Source organism: Chanodichthys erythropterus, chromosome 3 (genome assembly GCF_024489055.1).
Source record: "Chanodichthys erythropterus isolate Z2021 chromosome 3, ASM2448905v1, whole genome shotgun sequence".
Taxonomy (NCBI): domain Eukaryota; kingdom Metazoa; phylum Chordata; class Actinopteri; order Cypriniformes; family Xenocyprididae; genus Chanodichthys; species Chanodichthys erythropterus.
This window is the reverse complement of record NC_090223.1, coordinates 23016425-23034822: the sequence shown is the minus strand read 5'-3', so window position 1 is coordinate 23034822 and position 18398 is coordinate 23016425. Positions and strand designations below refer to the sequence as shown.

The 18398-nt window shown below is 40.2% G+C and overlaps 1 protein-coding gene and 1 pseudogene across 1 annotated transcript; both read left to right on the top strand.

The window, feature by feature from the left end:
• Positions 1-6070: 6070 nt before the first annotated feature.
• On the top strand, positions 6071-9875 carry LOC137009659 (C-signal-like). Its single transcript, XM_067372057.1, has 6 exons — positions 6071-6217; positions 6299-6353; positions 7100-7287; positions 7895-8056; positions 8895-9005; positions 9741-9875. Exons 1-6 carry the CDS (start codon positions 6071-6073, stop codon positions 9852-9854), a joined length of 777 nt encoding a protein of 258 aa, XP_067228158.1. The 3' UTR covers positions 9855-9875.
• Positions 9876-12638: 2763 nt separating this feature from the next.
• Positions 12639-14214, top strand: LOC137009654 (uncharacterized oxidoreductase TM_0019-like; annotated as a pseudogene).
• Positions 14215-18398: the final 4184 nt, after the last annotated feature.

The following is an 18398-nucleotide window of genomic DNA, read 5'->3' as shown; positions in this document are numbered from 1 at the left end:
TTTAGTCAAGCAACGATTCTGGTGGCCTCTCATGGCTCGGGACGTCCGCGATTTTGTATTGGCTTGCTCAGCTTGTGCCGTTGGCAAGACTTCCAATCGTTCCCCGGATGGGTTGCTTCAACCGCTGTCAGTCCCTTCGAGACCCTGGTCACATATTTCGCTAGATTTTATCACCGCCCTCCCACCCTCCCAAGGGTACACGGTTGTTTTGACCGTAGTGGACCGATTCTCGAAGGCGGCTCATTTCATTCCCTTGCCCAAATTACCATCAGCCAAGGAGACAGCGGTTACAGTCATTGACCACGTCTTTCGGCTTCATGGCCTCCCGATAGACGTGGTTTCTGACAGAGGTCCCCAGTTTGTGTCCAGATTTTGGCAGGAGTTTTGTAGATTGCTTGGGGCGACGGTTAGTTTGTCCTCAGGGTTTCACCCCCAGAGCAATGGCCAGACTGAGAGAGCCAATCAAGATTTGGAGCGAACGTTGCGATGTCTGGTCTCTAAGAATCCTTCCTCCTGGAGTCAGCAACTTTCGATGGTGGAGTACGCGCACAATACTTTACCAGTGTCGTCCACGGGCCTATCTCCGTTTGAGTGTAGCGTAGGTTACCAGCCACCTATTTTTCCTAGTCTGGAATCCGAAGTCGCGGTCCCCTCTGCTCACGCCTTTGTCCAGAGGTGTCACCGCACTTGGACGAGAGCCCGAGAGACTCTTCTCCAAGTGAGGAGCGCACCAAGGCCAAGGCCGATCGCCACCGGTCAAGGCCTCCCGTATACGTCGTTGGTCAAAAAGTGTGGCTTTCAACTAAGAACATTCCTCTCCGATCCGTCTCTAATAAGCTTGCTCCCAAATTTATTGGTCCGTTTACTGTCACCAAGATCATTAGTCCGGTGGCAGTCCGCCTCCAAACTTCCTCCAGCGTACAGGAGAGTTCATCCCGCCTTCCATGTATCCAAGATCAAACCCGTTTTTCATTCCAATATTAATCCGCCTGCTCCGGTTCCCCCACCGCCGCGACTCGTAGATGGGGAACCTTCCTATTCGGTCAACCGTATTCTGGACTCGAGGCGGAGGGGACGTGGATTTCAGTACTTGGTGGACTGGGAAGGTTACGGACCGGAGGAGAGAAGTTGGGTTCCTGCCAGAGACATCCTGGATCACACCCTTATCGATGATTTCAATCGACAGGTAAGGGGAGTCGGGGAACGCCAGGAGGCGTCCCTAGGAGGAGGGGTACTGTCACGGTTCACAGATACATTGTTTCCTTCTTGTCGCGTGCTCTGTGTTTTGACAGCTGTGGGTGTGTTTGTGCTTGTGTGTGTGCGAGTGTGTTTGTGGGCGTGTCCAGGCCACGCGGCTCATCAGCGGATCCAGCTGCCGCTCATCATCCCATCACCTGCTGCTCATTCACTCCCCTATATATACTCACCTCATTCTCATCTCCATTGTCAGATCGTTGTTTGGTGTCCTGTGTCGTGAGTGTTTCGTCTGTTCCTGACCGGAGTTCCTGTTCATCTCGTCTTCAGTCCAGTTGGTTGTCTACGTTGCTCGTTCTATGTCTGGACCCTGGATTTATCTTCACGTCACTTCTCGTCACCTTCACTCACCACCAACGGATCATCTCAGTCCCTGCGTCACTGGAAGCCTGCACCATTCATCGACTGTTTGTGTCCATCTCTGTTTTCTCTCTACAATAAAGCTTGTAACTTGCAATTGCTTCCTGTGATTCATCATGACATGCTGTTGTCCCTTTTTCCATTTATTATCCTTGTTTAACTCCACAATACACCTTATTCCACAACACTGTAAGAGCTGCAACAAACAAACAAAACATCAGTATTTGCAAGGAATTCACAGAAATGAAAAGAAACAATTGACTATAAGAATAATTTAACAAAAATGAAGACTAACATTAATGATAAAAAACTTCAAGTTAATTATCCAAACACAAATAAGCATAAAAATTAGCATAAAAACAAATTATGCCATATATAAATGCTTAAATATACATACCTTATTTTCAAACATGTACTAAAATAGCCAAAGACAAAAATAATACAAAAATAAAACAACAAACAGCAAACAAATGTCCTAAATTTACATTGAAACTGCCTTTTAACACTCTGTTTTAACTCTATGACTGCATGGTTCCATCTATGAGTGATCTCCATGCATTTCTAATGAGCTGCATTTCATAAATTTTCTTTTTCTTTTTCTGGCAGTTGCAGACCAAACCAGCTTTGGTGCATTTCTGCCACCTACTGGGGTGGAGTGTAAAGCATTGATGTAGAAAAAACAAAACAAAAACTAAATTCTTCTAATTAATCTTGTTTACTTAAGATATTCTAATAATGCTGTTGTTACTTTTGAATTATTATTCAGTAGCTTCTTTAATGTTATTCATGTTTGGTTATTAATTCTATACAATACTAGAATAATAGGTCATTCTGTGTCATAATATAAATTGTGTGTGTGTATATATATATATATATATATATATATATATATATATATAGACATACTTTAGCAAATGTTGTTGCATGTCTGAAACTCAAAGACATATTAAAGATATCTTAATATGGTGAAACACTAATCACGCTTCTCTGTCTGGCAATCCAATGGATGAGTCTGGGTTTGGTGGTTGCCAGGAGAACGGTACTTCCCTGACTGCATTGTGCCAAGTGTAATGTTTGGTGGAGGGGGGATTATGGTGTGGGGTTGTTTTTCAGGGGTTGGGCTTGGACCCTTAGTTCCACTGAAAGGAACTCTTAATGCTTCAGCATACCATTTTGGACAATTTCATGCTCCCAATTTTGTGGGAACAGTTTGGGGATGGCCCCTTCCTGTTCTAACATGACTACACCAGTGCACCAAGAAAGGTTCATAAAGACATGGATGAGCGAGTTTGGTGTGGAGGAACTTGACTGGCCTGCACAGAGTCCTGACCTCAACCCGATGGAACACCTTTGGGATGAATTAGAGCGGAAACTGTGAGCCAGGCCTTCTCACCAACACAAATGCCTGACCTCACAAATGCCCTTCTAGAAGAATGTTCAAAAATTCCCATAATCACACTCCTAAACCTTGGGGAAAGCCTTCCCATAAAAGTAGAATCTGTTATAGCTGCAAAGGGTGGGCCAACTCTATATTAAACCCTACGGATTAAGAATGGGATGTCATTAAAGTTCATGTGCACGTAAAGGCAGGCGTCCCAAAACTTTTGGCAATGTAATGTAGTCCTACAACTTTAGCAGGTCTGATGCATTGGATAAACCGATCTCTGATAATACCATGCGAATTGAGGGACTCAAGAAAACTACTGACTTTGCATGTGCTGAGATAAAGGACATAAAGGAGAACTCTGTAGTTCATGAGAAGTGCATTTCTAATGATGGGGCGTGCCTGGGCTCAGCTGAGTTATTAAAGAAGATGGAATCTCCATATATTCAGAGTGCCTGAGGCCGATAAACAAGACATGCGATAAATCTAAAGGAATAATTGTTCAGTTTACATCCAGGGTGATTCACAACTGTGGAAAGCTGCAAAAAAGTCAGAGTATCTGAGATGTCATGGTCTGCGTTTTGCAGAAGATCTCTCGGAGATGGACAGGGCATGACGTTTCCAGCTGTGTCCTGCAGTAAACGAAGCCCATCTCCAGGGGAAATCTGCTTACTTTGTTGGCGGACATGCCTTTGTTGCCATGACCGAAATTAACCCATCATGGGGGATGTGGAAATGTAGCAATTTTGCTTGAGTGCAACCGTGCTAGTGTTGGATGGTTACCTTTTAACTTATGAGCCAATGTGGGATTTGTAGACATATTAGATTTTAAATGAACACCTTTTTGTCTTGAAAGTTTTTTTGTTAACTTATTTGAAATAAGGATGTCCTTTTGTTGCCTGAACTGAAATGATCCCAACATGATGGATGAGGAAATGTAGCAATAGCCTACTGCTTTCCCACAACTCTTCTTGCAGTTGAATGATTGCATTTTTGTTCTTAATCTTTGATCTTTGCCTTATTTTTTTGCAAATAGAATCAAGTCAGTTATAGATGAGGCCCAATCTGTCTTCTTAAAGAAAAGACATATCTCAAATCATATAAGATTAGTCTTAGACTTGTTGGACTACTCACATTTAAGTATTAATAATGGATTTTTTTTTCTTCTTAGATTTCTATAAAGCATTCAACATGGTGGAGAATGCTTTTATTTTTAGGTCATTATAAAAATGTGGTTTTGGAGACTTTTTCTGTAAAGCTATAAAAACATGTAAAGGAACACAAAATGCTGTGTTAAACTTAAATGTGGTTCATCCATCCTTTCATTTAAAACATGGTATTAGACAAGGTTGTCCCATCTGCCGTTTTTGTTCTGTACTCAGCTTATGAATATTAATGTTAAATCAAGCCACTTAAAAGGTATTTCTGTTGTTGGCAGGGATATTATCATATCCCAATTAGCAGATGATACTGCACTGTTCCTGAAAGATCATCACCAGGTCCCTGCTGCTCTTAAAGTAGTAGATGCCTTTTCTAAAGCTCCAGGCCTTAGTTTAAACATCAGCAAATGTGAACTGTTATCTATTAAAGACTGTCAGTTACAACATATTGCTAATATCCCAGTAAAGGAATCAGTGACATATTTGGGGATTGTTATCTCGAAAGATCAAAAATCTAGATGTAAGATAAATTTTGATCCCATTCTTCAGAAGGCAAAGTTAAATCAATGGCTTTTGAGGGATTTATCCCTAAAAGGTAGAGTTTTTTTTGTGTAAAGATTAGTCTATGCTGCCACTTCACTTGATGTTGAAAGCTATTGATACTGCTTTGTTTCATTTTCTTTAGAGAAACAAAACACATCATATTAGAAAATCTATAATAATTATGAATCCGATGGGTTGAACTTCCTTGATTTCTATACTCTAAATAACATTTTTAAAATTAATGGGATTAGACATTTCATGCTAAATCCAAATTCTCTATTCTCTATCATTTTCTCCAATCTTTAATTTTCATTTCATTCCAACAGGGTTGGAAACCACTGTTCTAGCAGATTACTGATCCTCCGGATCTCCCAAGCCTTTCATACCCTCTTTTTTCCCCACACACTTTTACCATGCTCAGGTCCATGTGTCGTCTTCTCTAAAAGGCTATGCCCAGCAGAACAGAACTACTACATTAGAAACCAGGTGCTTCGTATCATCAAGCTGGTGCAGGAAGAGTGACTCAAGGGTTTACGGCAACCATTCCAAGTTATCACTGATCATCTTAACCTCAAATACCTCAGGGATGCTCAACATTTGAACCCTCGCAAGACCCAGTCGGCAAAATTCTTTACCTGCTTCAATCAGGTAAATCCGGACAATAGATTTTTAATGCCATCATCACGGATCTCCCTCCATCCAGTGGCTATACCTGCATGCTAGTTGCCACTGACATTTTCCAAGGCCTATCAACTTGTTCCTTCGAAGGGTCTGCCTACTGCCCTTGATACTGTGGATGCAATGTTCCACCATATCTTCCAGAGCTTTGGCCTTCTGGAAAGTACCCAAGAAGTTATGCGAGGAGCTTGAGCACTGCTAAACATCTCCCTTTGTGTTCCCTGGAAAGAAACAAAAAAGCATACTGGATAGCTTATGAACTGCTTGATGCATAATGTACACTAAAAATCAAGATTTTGTGGAAAATTTCAGTTCCACTACTATGCACGAGTTAAAAATGCACTTTTGTTTTCTTTACAATCTTTCACAGAGACTGCCCCTTTATTTGAATGAGTTGGTACTGTTACACCCAGGTTTATTATAGTTCATTAACAAGCAGTGACAAGCAGTCACTGTTAGTATTTCAGGTGCTTAGATAAAGCTGAAATATGTTATCCTAGCTTGCTTTTTTTAGTCATTCTCTCTTTGACTGTTCATATAATTTATCTTTTCCTCTTAACCTTAATAACACATACAGTATGACACAGCACAATACAGCTGTGCAAAATGGGTGTGGAGATCCATTGAGTTCACATAAAAACACAGGCACGGGCAGACTGGGTACCAGAAGCAGCTTGATAACTTTAAGAACATGTCAGCAGTGAAAGCGTGTAACATCTTGATCACAGGAGCCAACAGGGGCTTGGGCTTAGAAATTGTTAAGCAACTTTCTGAGGATTCTTGTCAAAAACAACATATTTATGCTACCTGCCGTGACCCAGATGCGCCAAAGTCTGAGGTGAGTTATAAAGAACTAACACAAATAGAAAACACCACAAGAAATTTACCTTGTTTAATTATATGTATTATCTTTCTTAAGGCATTGAGAGAACTGGCGAAAAAGCATCCAAGTGTGATTACAATCATACGTCTTGGTAAATGTGCATGTCTCCTTCTTGGTGCATTTGAAATATTCACTGTAAATGTTTTATTTTTTTACACAATTTCCCTGCTTAATACAGGGGTGTCCAGCATTGTTTAGCTCAAGCCCTAATTGAATGCACCTGAGCCAGCTAATCAGGGTCTTAAGGAACACTAGGCTGCATCCAAAAACTGACTTGTTGCCTCGCTGCCTTATAGGCAGTGACTTTACAGGCAGTGTTTGCGCACAAAGGTACCTCCTGAAACTGGTTTCAGACAGACTTCCAATGTAGCATTACAGTTTAATGATATACAGAAAAATAGAGTGAGCTTCGGTGAGAACTAAAATGTTTCAATTACTACAGTAGTAATTTCTCACTAGAAATGACATCGGAAATGGAAAACGTTGGTCAAAAAATTACATTTACACTGACCAGAAATCGCAACTTTCACTTATCATTTTTTTTCTAGCTCAACTGTCATTAAATAGAATGCATATTGTGGGATATCAAAATTGATCAGATGAAGATACCTCGTGAGACAGGAAGTGAAGCTAACATTGGATTTGAACGTGCCTTGATGCCTTCCTACCTTGGAATGCATCCTCCGAAGGCAGCATTTTTCAGTTTTCAGATGCAGTCTAGAAAGTTCCAGGCAGGTGTGTTGGAGCTAAACTCTGTAGGAAAGTGGCCTATCAAGAGCAGGATTAAACACCTCTGGCTTAATACTTTAGCACTGATATTTTTTCTGTTACTTTTAGATGCTGATGATCCAAGCAGTATCAAAGAGTCTGCAAAGAAAGTGGGTTCTCTCGTGGGAAAGAACGGTTTGAACCTTCTAGTGAACAATGCTGCAATTGTGGCAAATGGCACCGTTCAGACCAGCAGTGTTGAGGACATGAAGAACACCTTCAACACCAACGTGATAGGACCCTTACTAATCACTAGGGTAATGTAAAAATCAATGTTAAGAGCTCTGAAACAACAATTTGTCCTTTGAAAGTCATGAAATTATGAAATAATATGTTGGCCTGCTGGCAAAACATCTAGGCTAGGGCTTGCACTATGCCACTCGGATTTAAATTTGTGACTATACTATTAAATTGGGTGCTTCTGGGGAAGAAGTAGTCTCTGGATGTACCAGAGTTTGCAAGGTTAATGCCAGTGTACCAAAATAAATTTAAACCAGTCTTAGCTGGTCTCTTAGCCTGATCAGACCAGCTAGTCCCAATGACACTGCTGCACCATTATTTAAGTGAGCTACCACTTTGTTTATCAGTAGTTTGTTGTTTGAGCTTGCTGCAGGTTGCACTGTTTAGTCTGTTTTTCTGACAGTCAATGCGTTCGGTCTGTGTTGACTAGTAATAATAGATCACAACATTGACCTGACAATCAGTTGACCACTTTTCTAGATGACTAGTCAACTAGTAAAAATGAGTTTATAGAATAAGCTACAGTATACAATAGACTTAATGTCGATATTATTAATAATGCTACCTTCATTGAATATGTGCCAAATACAGAGATATGTAATTCTTTCTCTTTCCTTTACATAGGAGTTCCTACCATATCTACGAACAGCAGCCAAAGCCAGCGGGACACCAGGCATGTCCTGTAATAAAGCAGCTGTCATCAACATTTCCACTCTTGGAGGATCTATTAGCAGAATGCCTTCCGTGTACGAACAGTTCCCAGTGTTGCCATATTGCGTGAGCAAGGTACACCAAAATCCTGCTTAGACACTAGATAAACCCTTTGAGCTTTACGGTCCCACATATGGGATTTTTATTTCTGTTCCCCTGGGTGTACGGTCACATATCTGGCAGATTCAAACTGTGTTTTCGCACTTTGGCTGCGAGACAAGACGCACTCAGCTCTTGTCATATATCAGTGTGTTTACTTTAGTTACTTTAGTGTTTTAGCCACACACATAGAGTTTTTTAAGGTTTCATACATTTAAATATGCATAAGCACCAGTAAAACAATACATTTAGAGTTTATAAAATACACACAGATGTCAGACATCAGTGGAAGCAGCAATAACACTCCATTCAAATAAAATCAACGACATTTATTCATATCAGACAAACATAATGGGCCTAAGTAACTATAAAGTTTACTCTGTTATTCTTCCAGTTCACCAGCCACTTACTTGCATATTTTGGGAGAAACTGATAAATTCACCTGCTGTAAATCCGACTGACAGGACTCTGTGAACTGCAGCGCAAACTAAGATGGCGGCGCCTCTCTTGCGTTATAGATCAAGATCATTTATAAAGGTTAAAGGATAAAGATCATTTATAAAGGGTTTTAAACAACAAAACACACTCACTTACACATATTTGATGATCGGAATATCAGATAGTTGATGACATGGTAAGCAAGTTTGTGAATATTTTAAATAAAAAAAGAAAAACAAAATAATAGAGATCTGTCATTTTGTGGCTGCGTTCAGCGTACGTGACACGCAAACTCACTCTTGAAAGGGTTAAACGCAGTCCTCATGAAGAACTGATGGCATGAACTGATATAACTCAAAGTTTTTTTACCTATCAGGCAGGTTTGAACATGCTGACTGTGTTGGCTGCTGAGGAGATAAAGGCAGATGAGATCCTCTGCATGGCCCTTCATCCGGGATGGGTGAAGACTGAAATGGGTGGAGAAAAGGTGAGTGCTGATGAGTCAATGGATTTTTCTGTTCAACATACTTTTTTTGGAGCTTTCCTTTTTTTCTTTATCAAGTTTTGGTCTAATTATATTGTGACTATGACAGTCAAAATATTAAAAACATTTTGTATGTAATCGGGAAACGAGTCAGTGATAGAACTGCATACTGGTCAAAATGCCATGAAAAATGGAGCAGACTGTGCTTAATTTACCACCACCCCTCACAAAAAATGCTAGTCTATGATATTGGAGTTATTTTGACATTTTTGGCATTAACTGCATAATACTCATATCTACCTTAAGCTGACTATTATAGTTTATAATTTTTGTTTTTGTAATTTTTTCATATTTTCTCCAATCGCCCAAGCACACATAGAGGCCTAGGAATGATGCGAACATAAGCAATGATGTACACTCGAGTGGAGGGAAGTTCAAAAAATTGGACTTTAAAGGTGCAATATGTAATAACCACTAGGCCAGTGTTATATATTTTGTTCTCTTGAGTACTTACAATATCCCAAATGTTTCCAACTATTTGTAAATTGTGAGAAAATTGCAATTTTACAAATTCCTAGTATGGGTTATAGACTTGGCATTCCCTTTCACCTTTCACTTTCATTTTCCTGCCAGAGACGCTGGGATTAGGTTCCGGCATCCCCCCAAGCCTACATAGGACAAGCAATTTGGAAATGGATTGATGGATGTTAGTGAACAACATATTTTTATTTTCACCAGGCACCACTTGAACCAAAAGAAAGTGTGGAAGGGATGTTGCGCGTCATCGGCAGCCTTACTGAGATGCAGCATGGTGGATTCATGGACTACACTGGAGAAACAGTGCCCTGGTAAACTAGAAGAACAATATGAGAGGTCACCAAAGAGCTGGTCCTGTTCCAAACTGCCCTATTTAATCTGTTAACAAAATAAGGCCACGTGTAATCAGAAGCAATTAACTGCAGGCCAATGTTTACGACAGACCAATTGTAAATTTCATACAATAATTCATTCTGATCAATAAAGCAGTACTGTCTCTGTTTATTTACTGTATTCTGCAATGACTGTGCTTATCAGTTACACACACAGTTGAATTAGGGAGAAAAGTTAATAATTAATGGTCCTGCCGCTTTGTTCTTTCATATTTAGGGTTAGCAACAGGATCCACCACTTTGACGTTATTCCCCTGGCTGTGTGCACAGCAAAATCTCCAGAGTTAAATCAACTCTGCTCAGAGTACATATGGTCCCTCTCTAAATAGTGTTAAAATAACACTAAAGCAGAGTTAAAGTTAATGAGACAATTAAACAATTAATTAAGTGATAATTGAGCATTAGTGATGAACACCTGCTGTTAACAAGCAGAATCACTGAAGAAAAGAGAAACACAAGAACTACAACTGACTTCAGTCAAAGCCTTATTAAATGCTTAATTATCTCATTAATTTTAACTCTGCTTCAGTGTTACTTTAACAGTATTTAGAGAGGGACCATATGTACTCTGAGCAGAGTTGATTTAACTCTGGGGATTTTACTGTGTGATTTCTCATGTAGGGGGAAAAAAAAGTTAAAAGAAGCAATCATATACATAAGAATGATGTAAAAATATATATGTGTCAGGGGATAATGTGTCAGCCAATCATTATCACACAATAAAGCCCAATGGCTACTTGTCAAATAAATAAATGGACATTCATCTTAATGAACAGTTAAATGGTTATAACAAGACTCAGGTCACAGAACGAAAATAGTACAGGAAAATAGATGGTTTCATTATTTTTTTTTTTTTTTTTTTTTTACTATTTTACTACTAAATATCTTTAACTTGTGCTGTCAAATACATTAATCACATCTAACATAAAAGTGCCACGGTTATGCGCCTGGCTCGAAGGTAAGTTTGGGCGTTTATTTGGGGGTAATATGGAAGTTAACTAAGGAAAGACAGTTGCTTCAAACCATTCAAGTTTAAAAACTATGTGTGAAATGATATATTAGTTACTGACTTGTCTTCAACCAAACAGCCAGAAGGCTCTGATCTTTATCAACACATTCTTTGTTCTGTTTATTCAGTGCAGTTCATTTAACATGTTTTTATTATTATTATTATTATTATCTAAAGTATCCTGAACAGTTAAATTATTACGTGGAATGATTCTCTTGAACAAGCTATAGATAAATACCTTACTCAAGGTCACACTGGCGATAATGGAGCTAATAATCAGCTCTTCATTTTATGGGTCATACCTTCCACAAGCAAAAAAAAATTACACGTTGGATTTACATAACTTTTTTTATGTCAGCGGGTTCCATGTAACTGGTTTATGTTGCATTTAATTAACAATGGTTATTTCAGTAAGCCTACGGTTTTTTTTTTACATAAGGTTAATTCAGTGCCATTTAGTTAGCATTCTTAATTTTATCCAAAACTGTTAAGTTTAATTATCTTAAAATTCACATCAAACAAAAATTAAAACCAGTAAATTTAGTGAACATATTCAAGAACATATTTTTGCAACCTTTACAAATGTTATATAACAAGAAAACCTTTACAAAATCTTTATTCTGCAAAGATTGTTTTGTTTTGTTTTGTTACAAAGTACCCAAAGTAGTTGTTTTTTATCAATAAAAAAAAAACTGTAATTGTTGTTAGCAGCACATGCTCTACGCTTCACAACAATGGTAACCTCCAAAAACTATACCAGAAACTCTTTTAAAAATAAACATAAAAGAACATTAAACATTAACAAGCCTCCCAATTTTTTCATGTTTATAAAAAGAAAATGCATAAAATAAAATTTTATTTCAACATTTCAACATCATATTCAGTCTTGTGCAAAGCATGATGGGAAGGGGAAATCATGTTGCTAGTTTCTGTAATGCTATTTTAACACAATTCAAATAATTTATCTCAACTCAAATGGATTAAAAAAGTGGTTGAAAATGTATGTAATATGTTGGATTAGCTTAATTTACTTAAATAAATTGAACAAGCACCAAATGTTATTTTTGACTGAATCATGTTCTTTCACAATGAAAATATTGAGTTGAGCCAAAATGCAACATTTGTATTTTAAAACTTTTATTTGAATATAGCAACATGATACCTCATTCTAGAATATTTCTATGATTAAATCGCTGACAGAGACTCCTCCCCCATCAGCCAATCACTGTGGTCATAGTTAGTAAGCATGTTGACGTCATCCACAGAAACGAGGTCAACCCCGCCCTTATTCCTAGCTTAAGACTTCTCTCTATTCCTTAGTAAACATTGTTCTCAGCAGCTTTGTGAAAAGGTCTTAAGAGAAAAATCTTAACTAAGAACTTTTACTGCCATTTAGAAGGTAAGATAAAATGTATTGTGAATACGGCACCAGATCTTTAATCTCTACTCTCACTCCTGACGTGATAGTTATAAAGCTTTTTGGAAAGTGTCCAAGAAGTTTTATTACTCAAAAAAAAAAAAAAAAAAATTGTGCCGATAAGTTTATGCTTAGTCACTTTGTAATGTCATATTGACTTATCATGGTGCTCTCTCCATCTATTTCTACAACAATATGTGGTGTGCCATCCACTCTGCATCCCATATAAAAAACCCAATAAGGCAGATTGGATGATAGAACCAGACTAATCGTCTTTGGACATGGCGACATTAAAGGCTTGCAGCGCTCTCGTGACCGGGGCCAACCAAGGCTTGGGTCTAGAAATGGTCAAGCAACTCCTGGAGGCCCATTGCTCCAAAATTTTTGCTTCATGTTGTGACCCAGATGGGACAAATTCTGAGGTAAGTATTCAAGAGCTCAAGACAGAAGACAGCTAAAGATATCTGTAATTTATCATTTGTATTATTTTTCTGATTCAGTCACCGAGACAACTGGCCAAAGAGCATCCTGGTGTCATCACCCTTGTGCAGCTTGGTAAATGTGCATTCTTCTTTTAGACTACGTTTTACATTTCAAAATAAGTTGTATTTTGAGGTTAGAATTTAACAACTGCTATATTTTTTCTGCCAATATTAGATGTTGCTGATCCAAACAGTATCAAAGAATCTGCCAAGAAAGTGGGTTCTCTACTGGGCAAGAATGGTTTGAACCTGATCATAAATAATGCTGCAGTGTTGCCACAAAAAACCATGTGGACCACCACTGTTGAGGACATGATCCACGCCTTCAACACCAACGTGATAGGACCTTTATTTGTCATTAGGGTAATGAAAGTGTTTTTAAGAACAAGACAAATCTAAAACAAGACTTGAATTCTTGCAATATCTAAACACTTGGTGGTGAACGTCTTTAATCAGGAGTACCTGCCGTATCTGCAAGCAGCAGCTAAAGCTAGTGGCAAACCAGAGATTGTCCTGTGATAAAGCAGCTGTGATCAACATCTCCACAGATGCAGCATCTATGGGCATCATGCCATCATTGCCAGAACTATTCCCACTTTTCCCATACAGCATCTTGGAGCTGGTGGATACTTCTCAGGCAGATGGGTTTCAGGACAGAGACTTGGGCTGGCCCTTGAGAAGAGATGTGAGGAGTGCACTGAGAAGACTGTAGTTGTGAATGAAGCGTCTATAGAAGTTTGAAAATCCTAGGAAGTGTTATAACTCCTTGACGGTAGACGGAAGGGGCCAGTTGCGGACGGTGTCCACCTTCCTCTGGTCCATCTGTATGCCATGTTGGTTGATGATGTAACCAAGGAAGTGAACAAAGATGGTATGGAACTCGCACTTCTCCAGCTTGAGGTATAGATGGTGTTCACATAGCTTCTCTATGACCTGGGAGACATGTTGGCGATGTTCTGCCTGTTTCCGGGAGTAGATGAGGATGTCATCGATGTACAATATATGACAAACTGGTGGAGGAACTCCTGGAACACCTCATTCATATAGTTCTGGAACAAAGAGGGAGAATTGGACAGGCCGTACAGCATAACCCGGTACTTATAGTGGCCAGATGTTGTTAAAAAGGCTTCCACTCATCCACCCGGCAGATACGAATGAGTTTATACGCACTCCTCAGGTCCAGCTTGGAGAAGATACAAGCTCCCCTGAGCTGTTCAAGAGCCGCTGGGACCAGAGGAAGGGGATAACTGAATTTGACTGTCTGGGAGAGGTGATGGTAATCAGTGCACGGCCTCAAGCCTCCGTCCTTCTTGGCCACAAAGAAGAAGTTTGAAGCGGCAGGGGAAGTCGATGGATGGATGAATCGTTGATTGAGGGCTTCTTTGACGTACTCCTCCATGGCCTTTTGCTCCAGGATGGACAATGGATAAACTATCCTTGGGTAAAGTAGCCCCAGGTAGCAGGTCAATGGCACTGTCCCATGGTGAGGTGGAAGTTGAGTTGCAAATCGCTTACTGAATACATCCTGGAACGCCCAGTATTCTGGAGGAATTTCCATTTTCTGATCCATTTCTGGACTTTCAGTGGAAGTAGAGAGAAGAGGAACATATTTGGAATGGAAGGAGTTAGACTGGGACTTCACAGGTGGCTGCAGGATCGGAGATAAGCAGGATTAGAAACAGCTGTCATCCCATTTCAGGATTTCCCCGGTGTTCCATTGTACCTGAGGTTGATGTTGTGTTAACCAGGGGCGTCCCAGGATGATGTCAGCCATGGATCCCTCCAGCACCATGAACATGATCTCCTCTGAATGCAGGCAGTAGATTCGGAGCATCAGTGTGGGAGAGAAGTGTGTGATGCGACCACAGCCCAGCGTTTTTCCTTGAATCATTTGAATCCGTAGATCTTGTTGACATCGTTTATGGCGTACATTGAGTTTCTGAAGAACTTAGGTGATGATGAAGTTTCCTGCTGATCCAGAGTCTAGGAGGGCTTGCACTGAAACACAAACGTGAGAGTTTAACAGTTGGACTTTAGTTCTTGTAAGAGGTGCAATATGAGCTGGAACTTGAATAGTACTCACCGCTGGGTGGGGTGGTCGGATGGGACACACGGCAATGACATGTCCTTCTCCCCCAGTAGAGACACACACATAGTTGAATTCTTCTCTGATGCTCCGCTCAGGTGAGATGGAAGGAATCTACCTGCATTTGTTCAGGTGCTGATGGGGCGACAGATGGTGAGGCAGGCAGAGAACTGGCAGCGGATGAAAGCACAGCACATGCAGAGAAGTGTTGAGCCACTCGTATTAGTCTTTTGAATAAGGTTTTCTAGACCCATAGAATTATCGTACATGACCATTAACTGTTTCACTTTAGGAGTGAGTCCTTGATGGAAAGCTGTAATTAGTGCCGTTTCATTCCATCCACTGGCAGCCGCCAAAGTGCAGAATCGAAGTGCATACATACTCACGGCGTAGATTGAACAGTTGGTCATGTACGGACAGGTCAGCTGGGCTTTGTCCGAAAACCTCTCTGAAATGGCTGAAGAAGTTGTTAATCATGGCTGTTACCGGAGCGTTGGATTCCCAGAGGGGTTGCACCCATTATAAAACTCGTCCAGACAGCAGAGAGATGATAACCGCCACCCTGGCATGTTCCGTAGCGAAGAAATGAGACTGTGCTTCTAGATATAGCGAGCATTGGAGTAGAAACCCGCTGCAGTCCTCCGCCGTGCCTGTGAATGATGCTGATCGGGCCATGGGACTGGCAGAGGCAGCTGAAGAAGTTGTTGCAGTGGGTGCTGGGTGAAGGAGTGCTTGGTGAACGGCGTATACTAATTTGAGAGTGACTGCAGGTGACGTGCTCATGGTGGATGTAGTGAGAGAGGATCGTACCGCGTTCACCAGAGAGGCAAACTGTTCCGGGGTACGATCCTCGCCTGTGTTCGTGGAGCTCTGCATACGGTCTGGTCTTCTGTCAGACACAGACAGGGAGAAAAGGGTAAACATAACACAGGTTGTTTATTTTGAGACAGAGGTACGAACACAGGAATAACACTGGTAAGTAGTTTGCAGATATAAGCACGTTGAGTATAGTCACTTAGCTGTACAGTAATAGAGTCCTTTCTCTTTTGTAGATGAATCGACGAGGGAAGACAAGACTTGACAAAGGAGTGGAGACACGGAGACATGGGAGGAGAGGTAAGGAGTCCAGGTACGTACAAACGAGACCAGACACTGAAGTGCGGGAAGTGAGTGTTCTTATATTGCTGATGTGATGAGATGTAAGTGCTGCTGATTAGTATTCGGATGATTGGGAATGAGTGGGCGGAGCATGGAAATCCGGTGATGATGTGTGTTGTGAATTGGTGGTGGGAAGTGACTCCGTGACACAACCAAAGGTCTGCACACATTTCACTACATTTCTCATAAGCTTCAAAACCTGTTGATCTAAAGTCTTATGCTTAAAATTAGTTTTGCAGGTCAGGAATTTTTGCTTTTATGAAGACATGTTTGGGAATTGTGGGTATATGTGGCACTTTAGAAGAAAAACAAGTGATGTGTTTTGGCTAAGAAATAATCATTTTGGTTCCCAAAGAATGTTTTAGTGAACAGTTCTTAAAAGAACCATGTTTTTTTGCAACATTTTACAAACCTAAAGTAAACTTTGGTCTGGTTTATTCTTGTTTGGAGGCAGAGCCCTGAAGCCAGGGACACACTTTACAATTGTAATTTTAATTTTAAATGCAATTTTATACTTACAACTGATTATGCCCAAACGCACAGTCAGTGCCAGTTGCGTTTAGTCAGTGTTTACAGTCAAAATCATATAGTGTGTTCAAATCAGTCTTGGAATGTTTCATCTAGCCGTTAAAGCCATGCACACATTTAATGACTGGCTAAAACATTCTAAGACTGTGCTCAACATACAGCGATTGTTTCCTGCGACTGAAGCAGATTTAAATACTTACACATGGAATTTGAACACTGACCGTGATCACAGACTGAACGCAACTGGCTCTGACTGTACACGTTTGAGCGTGACCAGTCATAAGTATCCATTTTCATTCATAATCGGCCTTACAATCGTTAAGTGTGTGCGCGGCTTAAGTGTGTCCCGGCTTAACACTCCTTCAGTCTTGTCATTGTGGGCATGCAGTTCTGAGTTCACTTGGGCCTAATGTGGTTCCTTTGCATGGAGAGTTGTGTTGTGTCTGGAGTGTGGTGTTGAGATCCCAGCACTTTAGTCTAGTTTGGTTTTGGTTCTGTGTCTGGGTTTGGGCAGTCATGCTCACTGTGTTTGTCTTATGTTGTGAGCACGGGATGAGCATTCCCTCATTCTCCATGTGTTCTGTCTTGTTGTGCGGTTTCAACCTAACTTTGGCCGTTAACTCTTCTGTGCATGTGTGTGTGTGTGTGTGTGTGTTGTGTTTGGGTTAGCACACAATTCATGTTTATATTGGCCGTCTGCTTTCTTCTTGTCTTGCATTGGTGCATGTTTGTGTCTTGTTTTGTTTGAGCACATGGTTTTTGATGTGTTCGTTGACCATGTGTTCTTGTTTATATGTTTGGTGTGAGCACATGGCTTGTCATATTCGATTCTATGTGCCATGTGCTCTCCTGTTTATTGTCTAACCCCGCCCTTCTTGTTATCTGATTATTGGTTCATTTGCCCTATCTGTCCTCTCTGAAATATGACTATTCTTCAACCAAGCAGCACAAGTTGTGAAGGCTCTGATCTTTATCAACACATTATTTGTTCTGTTTATTCAGTGTGGTTCATTTAACATTATTTTTTATCTAAAGTATCCTGAAGTTAAATTATTACAGGGAATGATTCTCTTGAACAACCTATAGATAAATGCCTTACTCAAAGTCACATTGGCGATAATGGAGCTAATAATCAGCTCTTCAGTTTATGGGTCATACTTGCTGTTTTGACACAACTAAAGTAATTTATTTCAGTGCAGTTTTTTTTTCTATAGGACTGTTGTTTTCTAGCTAATATACTAGTTTAATTAGTGACATTCAGCCTACATTTTAAAACCTTTATTTGAAGATGGCAACATGATACCTCATTCTAGAATATTTCTATGATTAAATCGCTGACAGAGACTCCTCCCCCATCAGCCAATCACTGTGGTCATAGTTAGTAAGCATGTTGACGTCATCCACAGAAACAAGGTCAACCCCGCCCTTATTCCTAGCTTAAGACTTCTCTCTATTCCTTAGTAAACATTGTCCTCAGCAGCTTTGTGAAAAGGTTTTAAGATAAAAATCTTAACTAAGAACTTTTACTGACATTTATGAGAACTCTTAGTGGTAAGATAAAATGTATTGTGAATACGGCACCAGATCTTTAATCTCTACACTCACTCCTGACATGTGCTCGTTGTAAAGCAGTTTTATTACTCTACTAACTATTAGTGCCGATAAGTTTATGCTTTGTAATGTCATATTGACTTATCATGGCTCTCTTTACAACAATAGGACAACAGACCAGTGCAAAATGGGGTGTGCCATCCACTCTGCATCCCATATAAAAAGCCCAATAAGGC